Raw genomic sequence first — 24916 nt, 5'->3', positions numbered from 1 at the left:
TCCCTCCTACATTCAGTTCCCGAAGCCCGGCGGGTAAGTGGACCGGCAGGGCGCTCTCGGAAGGGGGAGCAGGAGCCCTAGGAGCAGAGACGGAACACGGATGGGTTTAGGGAATGCAGGCAAAAAATGGGAGCAGGCAGGGGAACGGGCTGGTTCCAGACCCGGGACCGGGCTGAGAGCCCCGCAGCTTGGGAGAGCGCCCCCGGGACCAGGGATGAGGAGCTCCAAGGGGGCGGGCCGCGTGAGCCAGGCCCGGGTCAGCGAGCGGCCGCGGGGCCGGGACACAGAGGGCGCCCGAGCCGAGGGCGGGGAATGTGGGGGTGTGAGTTGGCCCCGGGGATGCGAGCGGCCGCAGGGGAGGAGTCACTGGGGGAAGGACCCAGAGAGAGGACCCGGGGGCAGCGACAGGACGCGGGGTCAGTGCGGAGGGCGCGCGGGGCGCGCGGAAACGGCCTCGGGTGGGGTGCAGGACGGGGAGCGCGCATCGGGGGGCGGGGGGCGGCGCCGGCGCCGGGGGTGGGGGAGCGAGTTGGGCGGCTGCGCCGGCTCCGCTTCAGCCGCCGCCGCTAGGGCGCGGGGGGCGGGGGGCTCGGCGCCGCGAGCTCGGCCATTGTGGGAGCCGCTCCCCTCGGCTCGGCGGCGCTCCCCTCCGCTGCTCTCCTGCTCGGGGCGCGCCCCGCCACCGCCGCCTTCGCTGCCGCCTCCGCCGCCGCCGGTCCTCCGCCGCACGGGTTCCCAGGGTAAGGCACCGGGTGCGGCACTGGCGGCGGGCTCCCCTCCCGTCCGCTCGGGGTGCGCCGCGGGGGCCGGGGTGCGGTGCCTGCTCGCGCGGGGCTGCCGCGCCTGATCCAGGGTAGCGGGCGGCTGCTGGAAGGCTGGTTGACAGGCGCGGGCATCGCGGCCGTCCGGACCTCGCACCTGCAGCCCAGGCGGCGGGCGGCGGGCATCGTCGAGCGCGCGCCGGGGTTTCCCTCGGCGGGCACTGCCCGGGCCAAAGGGAGGCGTGTTCTCCGGGAAAATGGGACACTGAGCCCTTCTGGGCCGGGCGAGAGCCCTGCGGGGACGGGCAGGGCCAGGCGGGGAAGGTGACTGCCGGGCTCCGGGTCTCTGCCGTTGGCCGGGGCGCCTGATCGGTCCCCGGTCGCGCGTCCGCATGGCGCGGCCCCGCTCTTTGTCAACCGCGCGCGGCGGGCACGCGGACCCACCCCAGTCGCCTCTGGCCCTCGGCGCGCCCTCCCCCGCCGTGGGGAAGGGGTGAGGGAGGAAGGCCCGCCACCCGAGAGCTGCAGGTGAGGGGCCGGTCGCCGACCTGGCCTGCGACCTTTGGAGTGGGTTGGGGGCGTGGGCGCGCGCTCCCGGGAATAGGGAATTGATGGAGCGGCTCCGGTGACCGAGGGGTGGGGCGACAGCCGCGAGGTCAAACAGGTGTTCGTGAGGGTCTGGAGACTGACCCGGGTAGAGCTGGAGAGACCGGCTCTCAGCCTGGAGGCCTTGGCTGAGCGGGCCTTTGTAGTAAAATGGGCGTCTCGGGGAGGAAGCAGGTGGTCTGAGAGGAGGGGCGTTTTCCTGCCCAGGGCTGAGTACGGAGATGGAAGGACGACCCTAATTTCCCCGCGGTGGGGGCGGTCACTTATGCACCTGACTTGGCTAACGGAAGTGGGAGGCGGACACCAGAAGGTAATGGGGGTTACATGCTAGAATAAGAGGCAGAGCTGTGCCAGGACCCAGGTCCTTTCCTTTCTGCCTTTCGGGGGCTGGATTCCTTCTTGATCTTCCAGGGGAAGAAGAACCAGATGCTGCTGGCCCATGCGGTGTCCTGGCAGGGCTCTTCTGCCTGCCGGAGGCTGCCTAGAAGCCTCCTGTACCATTTGCTGTTTCTTTTGTTATCTCTCCTCACTCTGGGCCTACGATGGGGATCTGCCAGTAACCCAGGAGGTGTTTCTGCCTCTTGCTGCCTCCAGGCTGAGATTCCCAGAATCCAGGAGGAGCTGTGCCCAGAGACCCATGGTGTCCAGACATTTAGGCCACCTCCCTGTCTCAGCACAGCCCTCTCTGCTGGTATTCCCCATAAGGGAAAGGCGACAGTCTCCTGCCCTCCCTGGACCCTGAAGCCCCAGTGAGAGCTGTTTGCTTGGACTGGATTTGGGGTTGAAGGCATGAACCACAGGGTCTCTGATTGGGGCCCTTGGGGTGGTGGGCCATGTATAGCAGATGGTTTTGGGACGTGAACTTGACCTGGCTGAGGGAAGCCTGCCCAGTCTGACTGGTGGAGCCCAGCTGGCCTCAGAGTGTTTGTGTTTCCACTCAGATCCCTCCTGTAGCTAAACCGACCAGAAAAATGGACTTTCTGTACCACCTTCCCCACCTCCATGCTGTGCCGGTTACTTCTACAACAACTCCTTGGAATAGAATAGGCAAAGGAACATTTTATCCTATGCTTTAGGTGCCATGTATGGCAACAGCCAGTTTTTTACATTTGCTTTGTTCTTAAGACAGCAACTTAGAAGCTGAAATATTACCCCCATTTTGCAGATGGGGAAACTGAGTCTCAGAGAAGTGAAATGACTTGCCCCAGATCACACCAATTTTAAGTGGTCAAACCAGAAACTACACTCAGGTCTGTCTGTCTTCAAGTTTAGTACTTTTTAAACTTTAAAAAAATGTATTCGCCAGAGGCGGTACAGGAGAAATCAAACCTTTTCTAACCCATGGTTTATATCATGCCTAACATTGAGATCATGCTTTAGCTTTTTGAAAATACTTCCCATCTGTTGCCCTGTTTTATCTTTACAACATTCCCGGGAGGTAAGTAGAACAGGAATGTAATAATAGATGATGTTTGTGGAGTGCTTATTGGATACCGAACTCTGTTAAGCACTTTACCTGCAGGATCTCTTTTAGTCCGTGCAAACAACCTTGTGAGATAGTTACTATTACATCCCCCTTTTATAGATGAGGATTCCAAGGCTCAAAGATGTTAAGTGGCTTCCCCAGGGTCAAACAGCTAGTAAATGATGGGGTAGAACTTGCTGGGAAAGATTGAAGGCTGAAGAAGAGGGAGACAGAGGGTGAGATGATTGGATGGCCTCACTGATTCAACGCACATGAACTTGGGCAGACTCTGGGAGACAGTGGGGGACAGGGAGATCTGGTGTGCTGCAGTCCATGGGGTCACAAAGAGTCAGACATGACTTAGCGACTGAACAACAACAAACTTGAATCTGGATATTTCTACCCATGAAACCTGTAAGTTTAATCCTCCCCAAGTACCAAGTAACCGAAATAGTGCTTACTAGTAATAGGAGCTAACTTTTGTTTGTTTATTTGGCCACACCATGCATGACCTTAGTTCCCACCAGGGACTGAACCTGTGCCCCCTGCCAAGGAAGTGCAGAGTCAACCACTGGACCACTAAGGAAGTCCCCAATAGGAGCGAACTTTTATAGTGTTTTAAGACTTATGGACATCTTCATATACATTACTTCATGTGATTTCCCCCAAGCCCCATGAATTAGTTTTGCCATGAAACATCCCCATTTTACAGATAAGGAAATTGAGGTTCAGAGAGGTAAAGAGATAAGTTTGTGGCAGAACCAGGGTTAGAACCTCTGCCTCCCTAGTCCCAGCGTTCATTTTGCAACCCCTTCGGTCTGTTCACGTGCGCTCCTCTCCCCTACAGATCACTTCTCCAGGGGCTGCAGGCCCTCCAGCTGCAGCCCCGGCCTGGGCCATGTCTTCTTCAGATGAAGAAACACTCAGCGAGCGGTCATGCCGGAGTGAGCGGTCATGTCGGAGTGAGCGGTCTTACAGGAGTGAGCGGTCAGGGAGCCTGTCTCCCTGTCCCCCAGGGGATACCTTACCCTGGAATCTGCCACTGCATGAGCAGAAAAAACGGAAAAGCCAGGACTCGGTGCTGGACCCTGCGGAGCGTGCTGTGGTCAGAGTCGCTGGTAAGAGAGGCCTGGAGTGAGCTGGGTGCTGTGGGTGTCCTGGCTGGGGGTGGGTTGGTGGAGGGGCCCTCTCCTGGGCTCTCCGCAACAAGCCAGCTGGAGTCCAGTTTGGAGTTATTATTACTGGAAAGATGATGAAAAGACATTAAAGAACAATTTGAAAGAGGAAAGTCCGCCACTCCCAGTCCCTGTGTGCTAACATGAGACCTGTTTTCCTTTTTCATCTTCTTCCCTGCCTTGGTCCCCATGCAGTTGTATTTTCCATGTAGTTGCCTTCATGGCTCATATACTATTGTAGATCTGATTTTTCTACTCACCCCTACATCAAAAAGATTTTCCATATGACATCTCAGGCTTTATAGTTCCCATTTTTAAAGGCTGTGTAATATTTCACGATTTTTAAAATCCTACTCATTTTTCTTTCTTTTTTTTTTTTTTTTGTTGGCCACAATAGACAATGCTGCAGTGAACATCTTTATGAATCAAAACATTTGACTTCATTGAGTTATTTCCTTGGAATAAAGTCCTGGGAGAAGGCAGTCTCACTCCCATTGCCTTCTAAAAATGTGGTTCCTGCTTACCCTTTCTGCAGGGTGAAGGCTGTGCTGCTGCCCCTTTGCTGAGCAACAGAACCATTGCCAGGGCAGTGGTCACCAGCCCAGATGTTGGAATCAGAGAGGGGAGGTGCTGGACTGTGGCCCCGCCTCCCACCAGCTGTGTGATTCTGGGCAAGTCCCTCACTGCTGCCTGAGCCTCACCTTCCTCCTCTTGAGGATGCTTTCTGTGCAGGGCTCTTGTGAGGATTAGAGGAGAAAATGTATGTAAAGCTCTTAGCATGGTTCTTGGCTCGGTGAAGGGGAAGCGCTCTCTCTGCTGCTTCCCCCAAAGGCTGGATCCGGAGCTGCCTCCGTGGGTTGTGCTCAGCCTCTCAGGAGGCGGTGGTGCCAGAGTGCAGATAGAAAGACAGACAAAGCAGTGCCTGCAGGGAATTCAGTGACATCACCCACTTTCAATCCATCACCAAGGCCTGTCCTGCTCCCTCTTCTGCATCCCTCGAACAATGCACCCTGCCCGCCTCCACTTTATCATCTCTACCTATACCACCAAACACCATCTGATAGTTCTCCTCCTTCCAGTCCTGCCCCACTTCCTCCACATGACTGACAGCATATTTTGTTCAAAAATCAAACCTGATTCTGTTCCTCAGCTGCTTACCAACCTTCTTTGGCTCTTCATCCCTGTGGGATAAAGGCTATATCAGACACCCATCAAAATAACCCCTACTCCCAGGCACCCTGCCACATGGAGCTCTTCCTCGACCCACAGATCAGACCTCCGCACCTGAACTTTCTTCTCTGCAAGGTGGTGGAAGCCCGCCTCCTCTCGTAAGTGCCGCCTCCTCTGCCCCTGTTGCCCCAGAGGTATCCAGCGCTCCCTCCTCCGCTCTTGTGTTCATGCTTTTCTCTCCTCTGTGTTCCCTGGTGCAGTAGAGCAGTTATCCCATGGGGTGCCCGTCACTCCCTTTGGACTGTGAACAATTCTGGACCTTGTCTCATTGAGTTTTTGTTCTTTCGTTAATGGTTTTACCCCCAGCTCCTTGCGCAGGACCTTGTGCATATTGGAGATCAACCAGTATTGAATGAATGAATGAAGGGAAGGCAAGGAGTGTTGAGAGGATAATATGTGACAGATTGTGATCCAGGAACAGGCAGTGGGTTGTAATGGAAAGCTCGACAGGGAGAAGGCTATGTGGGCTCAAGTAATCAGGAAGAGATTTGAGAGGGGTTGAGCCTCAAGGGAGGAGACCTGGAAGATAAACTCGAGAGTTTGAACCCCTTTTGTGGGCATCCCTTGTGGCTCAGCTGGTAAAGAATCCACCTGCAATGCAGGAGACCTGGGTTTGATCCCTGGGTTGGGAAGATCCCTTGGAGAAGGGAAAGGCTACCCACTCCAGTATTCTGGCCTGGAGAATTCCATGGACTGTACAGTCCATAGGGTCGCAAAGAGCTGGACACGACTGAGCGACTTTCACTGTGGGCAGTAGGAAGCCCTTGGAGGAAGGACTGTGGTCCTTCTCAAGACCTCTGGGACAATGGCATCAGTCAGTGAAGTTTCAGAGCTGTCCCTATGATGCTAGAAGGGTTTATTTGTTTCCAGCCTTGAAGGGCCCTCATCAAGGGGCCTCTAAATGCTCAAACCCCTCATTCTTCTGAACGCAGCAGGGCAGAGGCCTTCTCCCTTCCTCACATCCTCTAGCCCCATGCTCCATCAGCCATGTGCAGATGTGGAGCCTGCGGATATGGAGGGTCAACTGTATCACGTCAACTCATCTATAAGGGACTTGAGTGTCTGTGGATTTTGGTACCTCCTGGGGTTCTGGGACCAATCCCTTGCACATACTGAGGGATGACTGTACTTATAGATTCCTTTGTGATGAATTCCCCTCCCAGGCTTCCTTGAAGAGCCCCAAGGGATGATTTGCCTGCTGTTTAGCATTCCGAGTTTAGAACAGAAATGGACTCAAGGGGGCTCAATCCCTGAGGGTGCTGCTGGGTCCACTGAACCATGGGACAGGCAGGCCCTGTGCTGTTTCGGGCACCAGGACTGATCTTCTTTACATCCTGACATTGCCACGTGACTGTCTTGGGGAGGGGGCTGGGCCAGTGAGGCTGAAAATGGGGAGACTGCCATGGTTAAAAATAACTTGTGTGCTGCAGTTGGGCGTGTTTTGTTAGCAGGAGAGGCAGCGGAGGAGAGGCGGGACTGCTACTTCAGGGCCCTGGCTGAAATCTTCCTGTGATTTCAGAGCGTGGTGAGGGTTCTACCAGAGTAATTAAGAAGGCAGCCTTCCTTCTCAGGCAACTGCTTCCTGTGAAGGTGGGAAGGGCATGTCTGGGAGACCCTGTGTGTTCTGAAGCTCTCTGAAGTTAGAACTTACATTCAGGGAGGAAATGAAGTCAGTCTTATCCTGGAAGCCAGCTGAGGCCTGTGTAATTTTCTCCTCCCTGTGGGCCTGGGTTCTGAAGCGAAGTGGGGGTGTCTGAGTCAGTCTGACCAAATACACAGACTGCCCCGGTGCCTGGCCTACTCGGTGTCCTATACAGGTCTCAGGGCCTCCCTCATGCTGGAGAGGTGAATGGGGGACCCCTGCTGATGACGCATGTCAGATAGAGAGGCATGTCGGGCTGCTGATCTCAAGTCTACAAAATCAGGGCCCCACACATGCTATAACCAATTCTCCCAATCCTCATCCTTTCTCTCCATTTTTTTCCTTCTCTCTACCTTGCTAGCCCTATTCTCAACTCCTTAAGCCCAGCCACACCAAAATGGAACATTAGTCGTTAACGAGAAAACCTTGTTTCTGTTGATCATAGAGATTTCATGATGACAGCACTTTAGGTGGGACACATGTTAGAATCTGAGGCCCAGAGGATTTAAGGGACTTGCCTGGAGTCACCCAGGACCAGTGGACCCAGATCTAACTCCGGGTACATTGCTGTTTCCATTCCCTTAGGCAATACCTGACAACCAGGCCAGCTGGATTTTTCTGCTGGCTACAATCTAAACAGCTGACTGGACGTCCAGACTCACCAGAGAGTCATTCTGGTCACCTCTGGGAGAGGCTTCACAATCCTGAGCTATAGAAAAAAGCAGAGAGAAAGATCTAGTGGAGTTTGCCTCTTCGGAGCCTTTAGCTCTCTGTTATTGAACAGCAATAGAAATATCCTTATTCACTGGTGAAGGGTAGGCAGGGCCACATGGAAGGGGGGGTCTGGGGAGGGTACTTGGGCAAGGAGCACAACCCCACAGTGTAGAAGAGGACAGAGGAGAGAAGGTTGTATCCCTTGGGGCTTGTGAGGCCTGGAGAGAGCAAACTAGTGCAGGACCCGAGTCACATGGCTGGACACTGCACGACTCTAGGGGGCGCCATTCATGCTTTTTGTCATTGTAAATTTGTGTTTTATTGTGGCAAGTTTCCTGCAGATGGCAGTAAAGTGTCTGAAAGAAGGGACCCTGATTGGGCTAGGGGCTGGGCTGGGGGCAGGGATTCCTCATCAACCTACCAATCAGGAATTCAACCATGTAACGTCATATATTCAGGACCCTCCCTGTTCTTGGCATTGATACTTAAAGATCACTGAAGCTGGAATCACTTCTTCATGGAACTAGCTCAGAGACCAGAAGGGAAGAAATACTTTCCTGTATGTGTTGTGAAATAGGGCTTCCTACGGCTTCCCTGGTGGCTCAGAGGATAAAGCGTATGCCTGCAATGCGGGAGATTGGGTTTGATCCCTGGGTTGGGAAGATCCCCTGGAGAAGGAAATGGCAACCCACTCCAGTATTCTTGCCTGGAGAATCCCATGGACAGAGGAGACTGGTGGGCTACAGTCCATGGAGTCGCAAAGAGTTGGACATGACTGAGCGACTTCACTTCACTTCACTTCAGGTGGCGCAGTGGAACAGAATCTGCCTCCCAATGTAGAAGAAACAAGAGACAGGGATTCAATCCCTGGGTTGGAAAGATCCCCTGAGGTAGGAAATGGCAACCCACTTGAGTATTTTTACCTGGAAAATTCCATGGTCAGGGGAACCTGGAGGGCTACAGTCCATGGGGTTGCGAAGAATCGGACATGAATGAGCAACTGAGCATGTATTGTGAAAGAAGGGAGCACAGGGACTCTGGGTTGAAACGTGGCCTCCCATGAACCAGTAGAAAGCATCTGAAGGATTTGTTCTTGGGAGCCCTTCAGTAGGTGCCCATGAAGTCATCCTCCCAAGAAGCCTTCCCTGATTTCTCCAGCAGTCAGACAGCAGTCGTGTCTCTAGCCTTGTTTCAGCTGGCCTTCCGTTAAAGCCCATTGTTTCCAGGTGTGTGTTCCTCACCAGCTCTAGAGCTCACTGTCGTCAGGAGGCCTATCTCACCCTTCCTGGTTTTGCCCCAAGATCTCACTCTGAGAATGTGGGCTCTGGAAGCCAAAGGCTCAGTGAGGGCTGTGAAATGCAACTTGATGCTGATGTTTTCTCCTGCTTTTGCGCCTGAGCTCAGCTACTGGAGTGATTCAAGGGCTCACCCCTGGGGAGACAGCCTTGAGAGCTGTCGCCTGGTCAGGGGAAGAAGCTTGCTTCTCTGTGCCCGTGTGTCTCTCCTCCAGGGTGGAAGCGCTCAGAAGGTTCCTGTTTGCTTGGTCATTCATTCTTTCATTCATTTGGATAAAAAAGTGGGTTTAGCCCCAGCTGTGTGCTGGGCACTGTGGAAACAAGTGAATCTGGAGTCAGAAAACCTGAGTGAATGATTTGATTTCTTCAGGCTTCAGTTTCCTTATCTGTACAAGGAAGGTGATGACATCTGATTCTAATGATCACTGGATGAGAGTCAAACGGGCCAGACAAACATGGGTTAACATGTCTGATACTCCATTTGGCTTGTCATTCCTTGTTTCTTCCCTGGGCAACTAGAGGAGACAGTGGGGAGGGACTCCAGGAAGCCAGCAGTTTCCTAGGTGAGCAAGGAAAAGGCCCCAGGTCTCTTAGTCTTGTGCCTTTTTTTGTTCACTCCAGGGCTTTGTCAAAGAGCAGATGGAAGTGTGTGTGTGTGTGTGTGTCTGTGCCTGTGTTTCTGGCCCAGCCATGATGGGAAGAATGGGATGCGGGGGCAGGGGGATGGATGCCTAAAAATTCCATTGGGAATCCCTCCTCCTGAGCGCAAGGAGCCTCCTCCTCCTTTCTGGTTCCTCTGCTTCTTCCTGGCAGTATCCTCGGAGTCCCAGGCCCTGTCCTGGGGCTCTGTTTCAATAGCAGGGGGAGATGAACAGGAGAGAATCCCTGAAAGTGGGGCAGAATGAATTGTAGCTACACACCACCGGCTCAGCTCCAGCTCTTTGAAAGTGAATCTGGGTCACATTAGCTGCAGGGATGGAAAGCGACCACGTGGGCAGAATTCTGTGCAAGCAGCAGAAAAGACAGCCAAGCTGTCCTTTCTCTGAGGCTCAGGGTCCCTGTGGGACCCCCAGCTGGTTAGGGAAGGTGGTTGTCACATTGTGAGGTGCCATCTTTATGTCGCTGAATTTCCATCATGCTTTCTGAGTGACTGCCTAGGTGACACAGAGACAGGTTTGGAGTGGCAGTCTGACTCATGCCTTTTCTATTCTGAGAGCAGCCTAGAACCGAGGTTAGGAATGCGGAGGAAGGACCGGTTAACTTGGGGGCTGTGGAAGGCTGCCGTTTCTCAGTCCCAGGGGTTTGCTGCCTCCAGAGGGGCTGACAGTACAGCAGGGTAGGGGCTGCACTTGTCTTTTACTCCAGTGGTCCTTTCCCTGGGCAAAGGCTTGTGAGCACACCTGGGTGTGAACGTTAAGAGCCCATCATCACCATCATGCTGTCTCGAGCCTGGCCAGTTACTATGGCTAGGACCTGCTGTGATTTGGCCCTGGGTCTGCCTGTTGCCACCTGTCAGGTAGAAGCTGGCCAGCTTCCTGGCTGTGCCTTGGCTTCCCTGCAGGCGCAGAGCTGGTGCTCCTGGCTATAATCTCCGCCCAGACTTAGGATGCTGCTGCAGAGACGGTCTGGAAGGCCCTGTAACTTAAGGAATGACTATGGGCTGAAACTCCTGTCCTCAGCTGTGTTCCACCCCTACCCCACAAGGTACCAGGCTTTTGCCTTTGGGTCAAGGGGAGGATTCTGCCTGGAGCCTCAGTGGGTGTGTCTCTAGGCATTCTCTTCCCTTCTCATTCCTTCCTTTCTTCTTCTCCTAAATCTTCCATTCGTTCACTCCAGGGAATGGCTTTGGGAGTTGGCTGGAGTCCCGGTTCCATCACTTCATCAGGTGGGTGACTCTGAGTAGTTACTAACTTCGCTGAGCCTCACTTTCTCAGTTAAAATGAGGGCGCAGAGTACCACTGTCAGGCCTTGCAGGTGGATTAAATGAGATTGTGGGAGTGAGGGACTTGGCCCCTGCCTGCTGTGCAGTCAGACTTGATACATGTTAGCTATTCTCATTAATATATTCATTCATGCCCTTGTGCACTAATTTATGATTTGTTGATTCATCCCATTGCTCATTCATTGATCATACACTTCTTCATTTAACCATATTCCTAGGGCTGCTGTGTGGGCTTTCTAGGTGGCGCTAGTGGTGAAGAACCTGCCTGCCAATGCATGAGACATAAGAGATATGGGTTCAATTCTGAAGTAGGGAAGATCCCTGGAGGAGGGCATAGCTACCCAATCCAGTATTCTTGCCGGAGAATCCCATGGACAGAGGAGCCTGGTGGGCTACCGTCCATTGGGTCACAAAGAGTGGGACACGTCTGAGAGCACACACCCACAGCCGGGACTGCTGTGTGCTAGACTCAGAGTGGGCTTCAGAACCCAGCTCCAGCCTGTGAAGGCAGCCAGGGTGCAGCATGAACTGTGCACATTGCAAGCCCGGAGTTGTGAGGATGTTCTGAGAGGGAAGGGCTTCCTCCTACTTCTGCCCTGCTTCCTAGCTTAGAGCAATGATGGCATTTGATCTGTGACTTGGAAAAGAGATAGAAATTTGTCAGGACAACCTGAAGAGAGAGGGTATGTCCCTGTTGCTTGTTTCTGTTCTTGCTCTCCTTTCTTTGGCCTCAGTAAAAAGGATGGAAGGGAGGTGAAGAGAGAACAGCTGATGGGAGTTAGGATGAAAGAATCCAGAGGGTGGTTTGGGGAGTTGAACTCTGGACTCAGTCCAGGAGTTCCTGAGAGCTGATGCCAGCTGGGATCCCCTAGTAAACAGTAGTTGGAAAAGCTACTGTGTTTTGAGTCTGAAACATGTGCCAGGCATGAACATGTATTGTTTAATCCTTATGGAACCTTGGAAAGTTGTTGCTATTCTCCCTTTTTACAGAAGAGAAAAGTTGAGGAACTTGTTTGAGTTCATACAATTGGCCGATAGTGGAACTGGAATCCAGTACTGCTGAACCTGCACAGCATCCCTGAAATACAACACGGGCACATGCCCCTTGGAGATGTTCATTGCTGGCGTTCAGGTTGGCCTAACTCCAAACCCCCTGCCTTCTGCAGAACACTGCAAACATATACTATAAAGTTGTAAGAATACAATAACCCCCCATCACCCAGATTCAAGAATTATCAATTCACGGCCAATCTCAGCCTCAGTTCATGACATCCCCCAGTTCTGCTTCCCCAGTTACATAGATGTAAATTTCAGAAATCACATACTTTCAGCTCCCACAGGTTTCCCTGGTGGCTCAGTGGTAAAGACTCCGCCTGCCAATGCAGGAGACATGGGTTTGATCCCTGGGTCGGGAAGATCCCCTCATGTAGGAAATGGCAACCCACTCCAGTATTCTTGCCTGGGAAATCCCATGGACAGAGGAGCCTGGCAGGCTACAGTTCATGGGGTGGCAAAGAGTTGGACACAACTTCGTGACTAAACGATAACACCTCCCACACTTCTTAACTCTTCTTTTGCTTCTCCCCCCCATAGGAATTGTATCCGTTTATTTGCTCAGTAGTTCTGTCTGAAGTCTGGCCAAGTCCCACTGAACCATTTCACAGAAGTACGAGGAGGGATTTTTGACTCCTGGCCCAGGGCTGTGTCAGTGTTGCTCATCTGATCCTCAGTTCCTTCTGGCTTGAGGTTCATGCCCTGCTCCCCGGACACACAGAACTAGGCTGGAACATACCTGGTTCTGTGTCTGAAATCTTGCTTTCTGAGGGTGGTGTCTGTCTGGTTTGCCTAAAATACTTCAAATCCACAGACCCTGGGTTTGAATCAGCACCCTGCCAATGTGCTTGAGGAAAGTACCCCCAAAATAGATTTTTGAGGATTTGGTCTTGAGAGACTGAAGTTGAAATGTGAAAGGAGTGAGATCTTTTAAAATCACGTGCTGTGTTGTGCTCAGTCGCGTCCGACTCTTTGCTTCCTAATGGACTGTGGCCTGCCAGGCTCCTCTGTCCCTGGGATTCTCCAGGCAAGAATACTGGCGTGGGTTGCTGTGTCCTCCTCCAGGGGATCTTCCCAACCCAGGAATCGAACCTATGTCTCTGGCGTCTCCTGCACTGCAGGCAGGTTCTTTACCCACTGAGCCACCGGGGAAGCCCTAGAGGCAAGGAATTCTGTTCTTGTGCGAATCTATGTAACCCAGCCCCACGTCTACGCTGTCACCGCTGAATTGTTCCGTGTGACTCTGACCTTCAGCAGGAATAGCTGCTGCTCTCTAAAGTCCGAGGTAGTATAAGCTGGGGAGATGTTTCAAGTGGAGGGGAGGGTCATAGGTTATGAGCCACACCCCCTAATTTGGGGAGCCTCCCAATTCCCCAAGGGGTCCAGACTGCCTGTGGCCCTGTTTGGTAGGAACTTCAGAGGCCCCCCCACCCCTCCGGATGAGGCCCTCCCGACCCAGAGCAGGAAGGGAGATTGGGTGTGGTTGAACACATTGGTCTCATGTCAGCCTAGATTGCTTGAAAAGAGAAAATAAAACATATTCACAGAGACTGGGAGATCGGAGAGGGGCCAGTACCTTTTCCAGCTTCTACTGATGTGTTTCAAGTGCCAAGCTTTGTGCTTAGGCTCTTCTATGCTTTGTTTGATCTAATCCTTGAAATAACTTGAGGAGGCGGACGTGCTGCAATAGAGGAAACAAACCCAGAGAGTTGGGTAACTTGCTCCAGGTCTTCCAGCCAGTGAGGGACCAAGCTGGGAATGGCACTAGCTCTGCCTAGCGTAACCCCCTGCCTCCCCCATTACAAGGAACAGGAGTTTAATAATAGCTAACATCTGTGTGCCACTTCAAGGCTCACGGAATGTCTTAACTCCCATTATCTCCAAGGAGCCTCGGGAAGCCTGGGGTGGGCAAGACATTCCACGCCCCTTTGAGACAACTGCCTATCAGGGGTCCAGCTTCTGCTCATTTCCCCCAGTAAGGATTGAAGAGTCTTTGGCATTGGCTCTGATAAGCCAGAGGAGAAGGCCCAGGGAGAGGCTGAGGTGGAGAGACTTGGCCAGTTGCTATGGTAACCCAGATGGCTGAGTAACCATTTTGAGGGTTGCTATGGTGACGGGGTGATGGGCTGCTGGGTGGCTGGGATCTTGTCTTTCTGGGTGGCTGGCACCATCCAAGCCTCATAAATTAGTGGTGGTGTACTTTCTGAACGGAAGAGGGCAGCATGATAGTGGGCAGATTCCTACCCTAGAAGCAGATTTGGGAACTTCAGGCAAAGTTTAGCAAGGGTTGCCAGGGGCTGGGCTGAAAAGGAGCTTTGGCTGGGACTAGCTAAAGCTGATGTCTAAAAGGATGGTAGGGCTAGGCCTGGAGGTAGGTCTTCTAAGCCTAGAACTAGATTTTCTTCCAAGAGTTGGCCAATGGATAGCCCCTTTAGTGTCTGTCTGTCTGGGTGGCTGGCTCCGGCTACTGTTAGGGCACAGGAGACAGTGTACCTTTGCAAAAGAAACAGAGAAAACACACACACACACACACACACACACACACACTCCCTACTAGCAAGTAGTTTATTTATAAAGCAGCAATTAACACATGTAAAATAATGCAGTATGAGCCAAACCGAAGAAGTGCTAGGAGTAAGCCTTCCAAAGGCTGGAGGAGGAGCACCAGCAGGAGAAATTATTTGTACTTCCCTCTGCTCTCTGTGCATGACCTGCCCTCAGCTCTCGGCCACTGAGCGGACACTGAATCTGACTGAGTTGTCTTGAATCGCAGATCTAGTTCACAGCCCCCACCCCTGTGTGTTTTCAGCAAGGCACCCATGCCTTCAGCAGATGTTTACTGAGCACCCACTAGGTGCAAAGCATTGTGTTCGGCCGTATGATGAAGAAAGTGAAATCAGTTCTTCTGCCTCAAAGAACTTGTGAACCAGGGCGCTAGGAGGCAGTGATATAGATAATAGATATGCACAGTACATGTGGTTGCCCCAGGAATGGGGAAAGAATTGGTTTGTGGTTGGGATTTTGAGAAGAGCCTCTTCTATCTGAATTGACTAAAAAATAACCTCAGGTCGTTTTCAGGTGAGCTTTACAAGATGCGCAGGGAATCATTAGGGGGAATTGGGGATGGAGAACATTCCAGGCAAAGGTTCTGAGTTTGATTGTTAGGGATAAGGGAAATCAGACTGTAAAAGAAGGTAGATGTCAAAATATGGAGGACTTTGAATGCCGGGCAGAGATAAGGGAAGCTGTGAGAGAAGCATACTTTCTTAAATAGCCTTGCCTTCTAGGGAGTCAGAAGCCACAGGCAGCTGAGTATTTTAGGATCATCTGGTTCAGTCATTCATGCATTTAATCAAAAGTTAAAACAAATATTTAATCAGTGCCCTCTGGGCCAGGTCCTTTGCTAAATGCTAAGGACCCTGTGGTGACCGAGACACAGAAACAACAGCCCTCAGGGAGCTAGTGACTCAGTAAGGAAGGAAGACACTGAACCTGTGGCTTCAGTGTGATGGTTATTACCCAAGGGGAGTAGGGACGCAGGAGGGCCTACTACTCTGAGAGACGAAGGCTGGCTTCCCTGTGGGATTTTCAGCAGAGGCCTGAGCAGGAGCGAGCCAGGATAAAAGAGGAGAGCAGTGGAGGGTTCTGGCCTGGGAGAAAAGGCAGGTGGGAAGGCCTTGAGGCCAGAGAGCCCATAGGAGGAGGTGAAAGAAGTTGAGCCTTAAAGAGGCACCTGGTGAGGCTTTTAAGAAGGGGAGGACACTCAGAGAAAATAGGGCTTTATTTACTTGCATTACCCCTTTCCACCACTAGATGCCCTTCGGAGTACACCTTGTCTCGTTCAGCTTCCCCATGGCAGCCTCTTTGGAAATGCAACAGCAGTCTCACTATTGGAGCAAAGGAAAATATAGACCAAAAGGAGAGAGCCTCAGAGCTATCCCAATTGTGTGGTCTGGCTATAAATTTAGACTGTTAAAAAAAAAAATTTAGACTGTTGCTTGGAAAAAACCAAAAACCTCCCCTTTCTAGGCTTCATTCTTCCCATCACCCCCCACCCTCCCAGCAGCCGCTTTGTTCCTCTAGCCTTGTAAAATTTTCTCTGTATAAAACGGGAACATCAGCCAAACATGTGGACTTCCCCCTTTCCATTCATTAGAAGAATGCATTACTTCAAAATCTCTTGCGAGCATTTAAATGCAAATCGTGTCAAGAAGCCCTTCTAGCCACAACCCAAACCAGAACTTTCTTCCTTAATTACCATGCTTCTTAATGGCATCTCAACCCCTTGCCCTCTCCCCCAGATCACCACCCCCCCCCCCCCCCCCCCCCCCCCCCCCCCCCCCCCGGCCTCCAACAAAGCCTGATTCCCAGAACAGATTCTCATTCCCTTCTTGCACTTGTCTTTCCTCACCTTTGGCAATTCTTGAGGAACCTGCTTGCTAAGTGGTGCATGTAGCAGCCCCAGGAAGGGATGCAGCGACTTTCCAATTTACTGTGCTGAAAATGAGGAGGCAGATGCTGTTTGGGGGCGAGGGTGGAGGTGTGTGTGTCTGTATGTTTGTGTCTGGGCTTTCCTAGCTCCTCTGCTATGAAATAATATAGGAAATGCAGATGACTCAGCATGAATACAGTCAAGATCCTCAGAGTTAGCATTTCTATATTCTCCTCTGTTTACGAAAAATGTGCTTATGCCATCAATCACCGACTTCTGCATCCTGCATTTTCTACTGAAAGCCTTTTATTTATTTTAAAAAGAATAAACCTCAAGCTTCTTCTCTTCCTTTTCTTAAACTGAGCTCATTAGCAGTTGATGCCAAACTGTGAACTAGCTTTTTTTGAGCACAGAGGACTAAACTGGAAGGAAACGAGCATTTGTCCAAGGCGCCTCCCTGTCTGTCCTCTTTTAGGCCCTTCCCTGTATGATCTCTATGCCTAGAAGCTGGGCATGTCAGCAAAACTTGATGGAAAAAGATATGATTAATGACTTGCTCACACAATTTCTGATCATGGTATGATGTGGAAACAACCATCAAGCACCTATTAGTGAAAAGCATCATCTCTTCTTGTTATTAATGTGCTTGCTGAGCACTGATCAAGTACTTGGCACTACTCATAGCGTACAGAGATGCAGGCCTTGCCCTGGGGGTGAGACGCTTCTCTTAAAAAATCTCGAGAATGGGAACTGAAATGGAAGCCCAAGTCCCAAATTTGTCCGCTTAGTGTCACATGAATTCTTTTTTGACTTGCTAGTGCGCTATTTATTATGAGATCAGCGAGCCTAATTTTTAACTTACAACCACATTTCCACCTGCTTCCCGCCGCCCTCCACCGGCACCCCCAAAATTAACAGACTTGCTGAGGCTGGGAAGGATAATGGCTAGCTAGGTGTAGATGTGGGCAAAAAATCACCTGCATTTATCTGAGTTCCTCACTGCTCTTGCCCCAGTGCAGTCCATGAATACTGAGCCTGAGGGATACACAACTGAATGGAGGATCAGAGGACGTTGGGAATGCCCTCCTCAAAATGGTCCCCAGTATATCCCTACCCTCATTCACCAGCACTCTTCATTCTTTCCCCTTTCCCTGATGACAGAGAGTAATTGGCTTGCCTTTTTCTTCTGTGAGCAGTTATGCTCCAGAATCCTTTTGTTACATAGCAGACCTGGTTCAGCCTCAAGTTCCCACCTTCCCCCCTTTTGATCTAAGCCTCTGTTCCTATGGCTATCACAGTGTAATGATATTCCTGTTGCATCGTCTCCCTGTAGATGTGTTATCTCCCGTGTCTCCTCTTATTCACCCCACGGTGCAGTCAGAATCCTGTTTTCATTCCCTCAGTTGTCATTTCTCAGGCTCTGGCTCCTCGTTCTTGGCCTGGTTTATTTCATGGTGCTGGGATTCAGTTTCTTCCGTTTCTGGAAAACCCTTTGTTCCTGGGATTCTTTGTGGTCTGAGTGTTCCCTTGGCCTCACCCGGCAGCCCGTCTGGATCTTGCCCCGGCCTCCTCCTGACCGTGTCTGGCCCTGCGACCTATCTAGGTCTCTGGCTCGCTCCCTAACCTTCAGCGTCTCTGGGTCCTTCTCCGGCCGCGGCACAGGCCCAGCTCGGCTTCTCTCCAGCCTGGGGGCTCCCTCCTTTGTCCCGGCTCCGGGTGTGGGTCCGCCCCGAGTGGGGCAGGCCGCCCGCCCCGCGGAGTGGGCCCCGGGCTCTCCCCACCGCGGCGGCCGGCCGGGCCTTTCATCCCGACGCGCCGGGGGCTCCCCACCCGGCGGGGCTCGGGTGGAACGCCCCCGCGGGGGCCGGCCTCCCGGCCCCCTCCGCGTCCCGGCCGCGCGGGGGCCACAGACCCCGGGGGTGGGGGGCCGGAGGGGCTGCCGCTCGGGGCCCGAGGAGGCGCGGGGAGAGGGGCGGGGAGCGGGCCGGGCCTGGCGTTCCTGACGGGAGGAGCCGCCGCCACCGCCGGCGGCGGGGCGGGCTGAGGGAGGAGCGGAGCCGAGGGGTGGGGAGGCGGAAACGCCAGCGGGACCGGTGGCGGAGCGCGAGCGGGCTGAGGAGCGGAGCGCGAGCGGCAGGCCAGACGAGGCGGGCGCGGAGCGGAGAACCGAGAGTCGGGGCACCGCCAGCACTGTCGCCCTCGGACCGCACAAAGGGGTCGAGGCTGGGGCTGCCGCCTCAGCGCGCCGGCCTGGAAGCGGCGCCCGCCGGGGCCCCGGGAGAGCGCGGCGCGGGCGGCCATGGCCGGCTACGTGCCGGGTCAGCAGCCGGCCAACCGCAACCAGGAGAAGGAGTTCGTGCAGGCGTACGAGGATGTGCTGGAGCGCTACAAAGGTGCGGCGGCGGGCGAGCGGGCGGGCGGCCCGGGCCGGGGACAGGCTGGAGCCCGGGCCCGCGGCAGGTGGGGCGGCGGGCGGGGTGGCGCCCACCCGCGCTGGGGCCGGGCCGGAGCGGCCGTGGGCCGGAGCCGGCTCATTTCTAGAGTTGAGATGAGCCTCCGAGCCCTCTCCCACCTGGGACGGCGCCCTCACAGCACTAGTTACATTATGTGCCCTGTTATCGGGCCTCCGCTAGAAGGAGGCGAGGCCAGGCGCCGCTTCGGAGACAGACGCGGCGGGGAGTGCGGGGAGGAGGAGGAGCCGGGGCGGGAGAAGCCACCCGTTCCTGGAGAGGCTTGGACCTCCGCGTGCCCGCCGGGGTCCCTCGCCCCCTTTTGTCTCCTTCGGCCTCGGATCAGTCGCATGGCAGCGGAGGTTGTGAATCACCTTGGTTCCTTGGGGGGCGGGGGGCGGAGGGCAGCGGGTGAACGTCGGGCGGGGTCGGTGAGCGTGCAGGTTTGGTGTTGAGGCCGCCTCCCACCCCCAGCCCCTGGGCTTCCAGCCTCATCGAGGCAGGGGGCTACGGCTCCCCATCCTCCCCACCCCCTAAAGATTGTCTTGGGAGCTCGGAGTTCCAGCCCCTGGAAGCTCTCTTGCTAAGCAGTTCTCCAAGTTAATGCCTTATCCAAAGCCCGGGTGTTTGCAGAAAAAGTTTTGACAGGCCCTCAGGCTGGTGGACCGCGTTTGCGTAACTGCTGGAGGTGCCCCTTGAGTGGAAGCAGGGATGCGTGGCCTCGGTAGGCCCAGGCTTTGATCTTTAACATCTAGTTCTGGGATTTTGCTTTGTGTGGCTGTTGTGCTTGCCACAAACATGGAGATTTCCCCAGAAACTACATAGGCAGCACTTTCTCCTATTTTATTCAGCTGGGGCCCTTGTGACTGGGCCTTGAGTTTCTTTTCATCTTAAGGAGAGGAAACTTCAGCCCTTTTGACCGAGTCCTGCATACTTGTTTATGGCAGCTACTCAGTGAAGGGAAACTAATGAAGAAGCTGTAAAACGCTCCACCCCCCACCCCGTGCCGTTAGAGCTTTGCTTGGGAATGCAGCAGAGAGAGAGAGAGAGGTAAAATGCTGAAATGGACCTGCTTAGGAGTTCTACTTGTTCCCTTCTGCATCAGCTCCTGTAAGCTGTCCAGGTTTTCCTGCCTGCTTCAAGTTGCCTCCCCCACCCCGTGGTCTTTCTTTTAAGAAATGTGGTTCATTTCAGTGCACAAAGAGATTAGATTGTGCTGCTAAACTTCATTGAAAAAAAAAAATGCTGCTAAGTGGATGGTTTCATTAAATTTCTTTTGCAGGATTTTGGGCAACTCTTGTGCCCCTCTGGGCCGGTCTCTGGCTGCTGTAGCTTTAAAAACCAGCAGAATTAAAACAAAAATAGGTGAAGAAATCCCAGTACTTCAGTGGATCATCTTGCTGGTGGCCTGCAGCTGAAAGGAAGTGCGATTGCTGGCAGGTGAAACTAGGAAAGAAGGGGGAAGTAGGGCTCGTTCCAGGAGAGGCTCCTGTGTCCAGTCCTTTTAGCTGTTTCACTCAGTTTGGCCTTCCTCTGAAGGACTTTGATCAGGTGTATAGGAATTTGATCCTTCCCAGACACAGATCTCTTTTTTGAGCAGAAGAATGAGTCAAAAATGGTGAGCCAGAGTCAATTAACTTGAGCTATATGAGACTGTTGTGCAGTCTGCTTTATGATAAGTGCCAAAGAATTTCTCTCCCTTCTCTGCACCATTCTCACTAGGAAGTTAGGGTGGATTAGCATCTGAACCTTTGTTACTTTGCTGTGTGGAATTCCTGCATTTTCCAGACTTAGAAATCCCCTTATTACCTTATAGAGAACTGTTTGCCTAAGCTGGAATCAATAGAGTGAGCAGGGGAGGTAGTTTGTGAGGTTAAAGCCAAACCTTCTTTTGGAGAGAGTTGGGGAAAGAGATGTTGATGGTGTTGGGGATCCTAGACACTCACTGTTTGACCCCTAAATGACTTGGATCTCTCTGCTTCTATTAATTTGTAGTCACCTCCCTCTACAAATGAAACAGGATTTTCATATTCAGAAGGAGAGCTGAAGTTTTCAATTGCATTAACTGTCCTAGAAGGGGCGAAGATGAGAAGGGAAGTGATGCATTTGCAGCATGAGGGGAGTAGGGCAGTATGTATCGCAGCTGTATTAGGGTTGGTTGTCAAGCATGGGTTTTCCAGAATTGTGCCTGGCAACCATTTGCCTGTGTGTTGGTAGTGAGCATGGTTTTGGCAGGATTGGATGCAGCCTGGACATAAACACTCTCTCGTTTCCTAAATATCCCAAAGGCTCTTGCAGACCTTGACTGGCCAGCAAACAGAAGGTACTAAGTTTAGTAACTAAACTTTGGATCCTAACATTTTTACAGTGGGCAGCAACCTGACAGAATCAGGGTAGGTTCTTCATTCTTCTGATCCTCCAACGAACCATTATTAAATATCTTTTAAAGGTAACATAGTGTTAGGCATGGAGATGCCAGAATTTTGAAGGAGATCTGGTTTCTACCCTTGGTCATGTGTATCTAGCAAGGGAAACATATATGCAAGCAGATCATTGTGATCCTGTGATCAGTGCTGGAACAGACATGTGGGTAAAGTACTGCAGAAGCAGAGGAGAGATGAGTAGCTCCACTTGGGGTTCTCTGGGAGGTCTGAGAAAAGTGGTGACATTTGAGTGAGCCTTTAGGATAAATGGGGTTTAGTCTGATGGCGGAGCGTAGGGAGGGGAGAAGGCAGAGGAAATAACACATGCAAAGGCATGAAGGTATGAACTAAATGGAGAGGTCTGAGGAATGGGAGTAGTTGAGTGTGACTGAAGGGCTAGAGTTTTGTGGGAGCAGGTAATACTGTAAAGAACTCAGCATCCAGCATAGAAAGATTCTTCTGTGGCTTCATTCCATGGGCATTGGGGGAGTCAGTCATTGAAAGTTAAAAAAAAAAACACAAAACCCAATCATTTGTAGGCCAATTTTATTGCTTCATAATAGAGGACATACCTGTCCAGTGATTGGAAATTCTTACTGCTGCCTGGAGCACACTTTTCCTTATACCAGAGTGCTTGTGAAGCTCATAATCAGATGGTTGCTTGGTAAATATCAAAACAAGAGAGAAATGTTTCATCCAGATGATGATATGGACTGGTCACATGTACACTGAGGTCCTTATGAACACCAATGGAAGCTAAGAAGGAACAGTCAGAGAGGTAGGAGAACCAGAAGTTGATTCTTTTCCTAGTGTAGAGACAAACTCTATCCTTGGACACGTATGGATGGAGTTTTAGCTTTTAGAGAGGAGGTTTAGAAACAGACATACTCTGGATTTGAGGTGGGTGGCTAGACAAAAAGGGTAATATATGTAAGGAGGAATTAGACTATGTTTTCACAAAGCCCTAAAGACTGAAGAGTCTTTACGTGCCAGGCTGGACTAGAAATAAAAAAGAACGTTTACATTTCAACATTGGTAACATGGACTATTTGGTACTTAAAAACTTCAGAGTTCTCACTAGGTGCCAGGGGTATATGAAGCTAGTTAGGACTGCTTTTTTTAAAAAATCATACCACAGAAAAGAACTTACAAAACTTAGTGCACAGAGTTAGGAGTGAAGGGTCGGCATACTGTTTAACAAATTGAGCAAGGCTTTATATTTCTTCAGTCCTAGTTTTGCCATTTACCTACACTGTGTGACCTTGGAAAAGTTGCCTAACCTCTGAGCTTTGCATTTCTCATCTGTTAAAATGGGGATGATAATACTAACTCCTTGGGATTCATAAGAATATAAATGAGCTTTTGACACATATTAAGCCATTAATGTTTAGTACAACCTTTATTATATATAGTACTTCGTATTTTACAAAGCGGCCTCATATTCATTACCTTATTTGATCTCCATAATATCCTGTAAGGAAGGTATTATACATGTGGGCAAATTTAGTAATACAGACTTAAATTATTGTCCAGTAGTCAGAGGATCCTGGCGACTCAGATGGTAAAGAATCTGCCTGCAATGCAGGAGACCCAGGTTCGATCCCTGGGTCAAGAAGATCCTCTGGAGAAGGGAATGGCTACCCACTCCAGTTTTCTTGCCTGGAGAATTCCATGAACGGAGGAATCTGGCAGATTGCAGTCAGTGGGGTCACAAAGAGTTGGACACAACTAAGTGACTTTGAGCAGCTTCAGTGAGGGGATCCAGGCTTATAGATGAAAGTTTCATGCTGTGTTACAGAAGGGAACTTAAAAATCAGAGCAGTGACTTGGTTGAAGTGAGTTAGCTGTGAAACTACTTTAGTCATTACTATCACTGTTAACATCATTATTGTTATCAGTTTTTAGCCCGTGAACTACTGTCTCACACCTTACGTGGCCTGCATTTATTTTCAGATCTCTGAGCTGTGAAGGATTTCTTCTCCTCTCATTATGGGAGCAGTTTCGTGGTATAGAAATCACTGAAACAATGTAGTGCAAAGTGATAAAGTTTTGTTAACACGGTGGCTGGAAAATACACGCTTAGGATTTGGTGTTGTTTATCTAAGCGACACACTGAAGCCATCTCTTATTAAAATGTGCACTTGGTCGTTAAGTTCCTTTTTAGGACACAGCCCGTGAACTGGAGTGGATAGCTTCTAGACCGAACAATAGAGTAATTGCTACTTCTGGTCATGGACACTGTTAATTCAGAAAGTGAGTCAGGTCCGTCTGCTGGGAAATCACAAGGTTTGGCCACATTCATGCTGTTGAAATCATAAATGTGTGCATGTGCTAACAGTGCTTATGAGAGCTACTGCTTGCTTGCTTACTGTCTTGGACTTGCTTGGCAAGTGACATCATCCATGCCAGGGAAATGCATCAGCTGAAGCCTTATTGTCCTGGTACTTTTCAGTGCCAATTTCAGGTTTTCAAGATCATCGTATAGAGAATACTTCGGAGTGCACATCTGGGAACAGGATCAAAGTCACAAGTGAACAATTATGGTTGTACAATGAGTTGGTAGTGTTTTCTCAATGATCCTAAAAACACCCAGGCACTCCTACTAAATAAGGTTGGCACTTGAAGCTTCTGACAATTATATGTTGAGCCACGTTGTGACTAGGTGTGCGGAGTGCTAAAGCTCCTGCCTTTGCTCCTCGTAGTTTTGGTTGGAGTTTAAGCCTCTGTTCTCTTGCTTCTGTCAGGGGCATTTACTAATTTACAGGCCCGGAGGAGCTCTTTCAGACCCGATGGCTTGGTTTGTTTGCAGTATCTAAGAAGGTTTATTCTGACTTTTTTGCTACTTCTAGCAAAATACTATCTTTGTCTTCCAGAACTTCTCAGTTCCTGGAATAAATTACACTGAATTTCTGAGTCTGTCTCCAGTTTTTTGGGCCTTCCATAATTTGACTTGTTCTGCACAACTAATTCTATCCACTGTGATTGCTCTGTGCTTCATTTGGGCAGGTCTCAGTAATCATTCCCTCAGGTCCTCATAACTGCCCCTGTGCCTTCATGTTCTCTCTTCCTGGAATGCCTGCTCCCATTCCTCTTTGATTCTTCACATCTTATCTCTCCTCCTTAGCGCTAAGCACCAGGCCTGTGTCCTCCATGTGGCTTTCTCCCGTTCCTCTACCAGAAATTGATCTCTCCCTTCACTGGTCTCCTGGAATGTCTACCTCATAATTAGTCTGTTAACTATATACTGTTTTGTATTATTCTTCATTGCTTCATTATTGCATTGCTTCATGTCTGTTTGAACTGTTTCCCTAATGAGATTTTATATTCTTACAGAGTAGGGACTTTTCCTACTTCTTTTGCATGTGGTCCATTGGCAGGGAATTTCTCTCAAGAGAAAGGGCAATCTTGGCAGCACTTTCAAGTCATGTTTCAAGATAGTTTTCTTTTCATATTGTAAAAGTTGTATGTGCTTAATGCAGAAAATGATTAAAAAAATACAAGGTGATATGTAAAGCTTTGGGTTATATGCCTTCTGTGTATGTGTGGAGAATGTGGAAAGGCAGGCCTACCTGCAGATAGATGTGCTCTAGCTGGAGAGAATGCGGCTCTCAAGAATAGGCCCTTTTCAGCAGCCTGGGATCTGATACCCTTAGCTTGCTTCTGGCTCCATAAATTTTATGTCAGATTGTGAGTCTGCTTTTGTGGGGCCCAAACACTTATTTTTCTTT

The 24916-nt window shown here is 51.2% G+C and overlaps 1 protein-coding gene across 1 annotated transcript in view; it reads left to right on the top strand.

The window, feature by feature from the left end:
- Positions 1-349: 349 nt before the first annotated feature.
- Positions 350-24916, top strand: part of MACF1 (microtubule actin crosslinking factor 1) — a 338082-nt gene continuing 313515 nt past the window's right edge. Inside the window, 2 exon segments of the mRNA XM_070468372.1 lie at positions 350-416; positions 3680-3950. Of these exon segments, the coding sequence (XP_070324473.1) occupies positions 3731-3950 (220 nt within the window). The 5' untranslated portion in view covers positions 350-416; positions 3680-3730.

Source organism: Odocoileus virginianus, chromosome 5, assembly GCF_023699985.2.
Source record: "Odocoileus virginianus isolate 20LAN1187 ecotype Illinois chromosome 5, Ovbor_1.2, whole genome shotgun sequence".
In the NCBI taxonomy this organism is placed as follows: Eukaryota; Metazoa; Chordata; class Mammalia; order Artiodactyla; family Cervidae; genus Odocoileus; species Odocoileus virginianus.
Note: the sequence above shows the minus strand (reverse complement) of the source record. Positions and strands in the feature narration are given on the sequence as shown.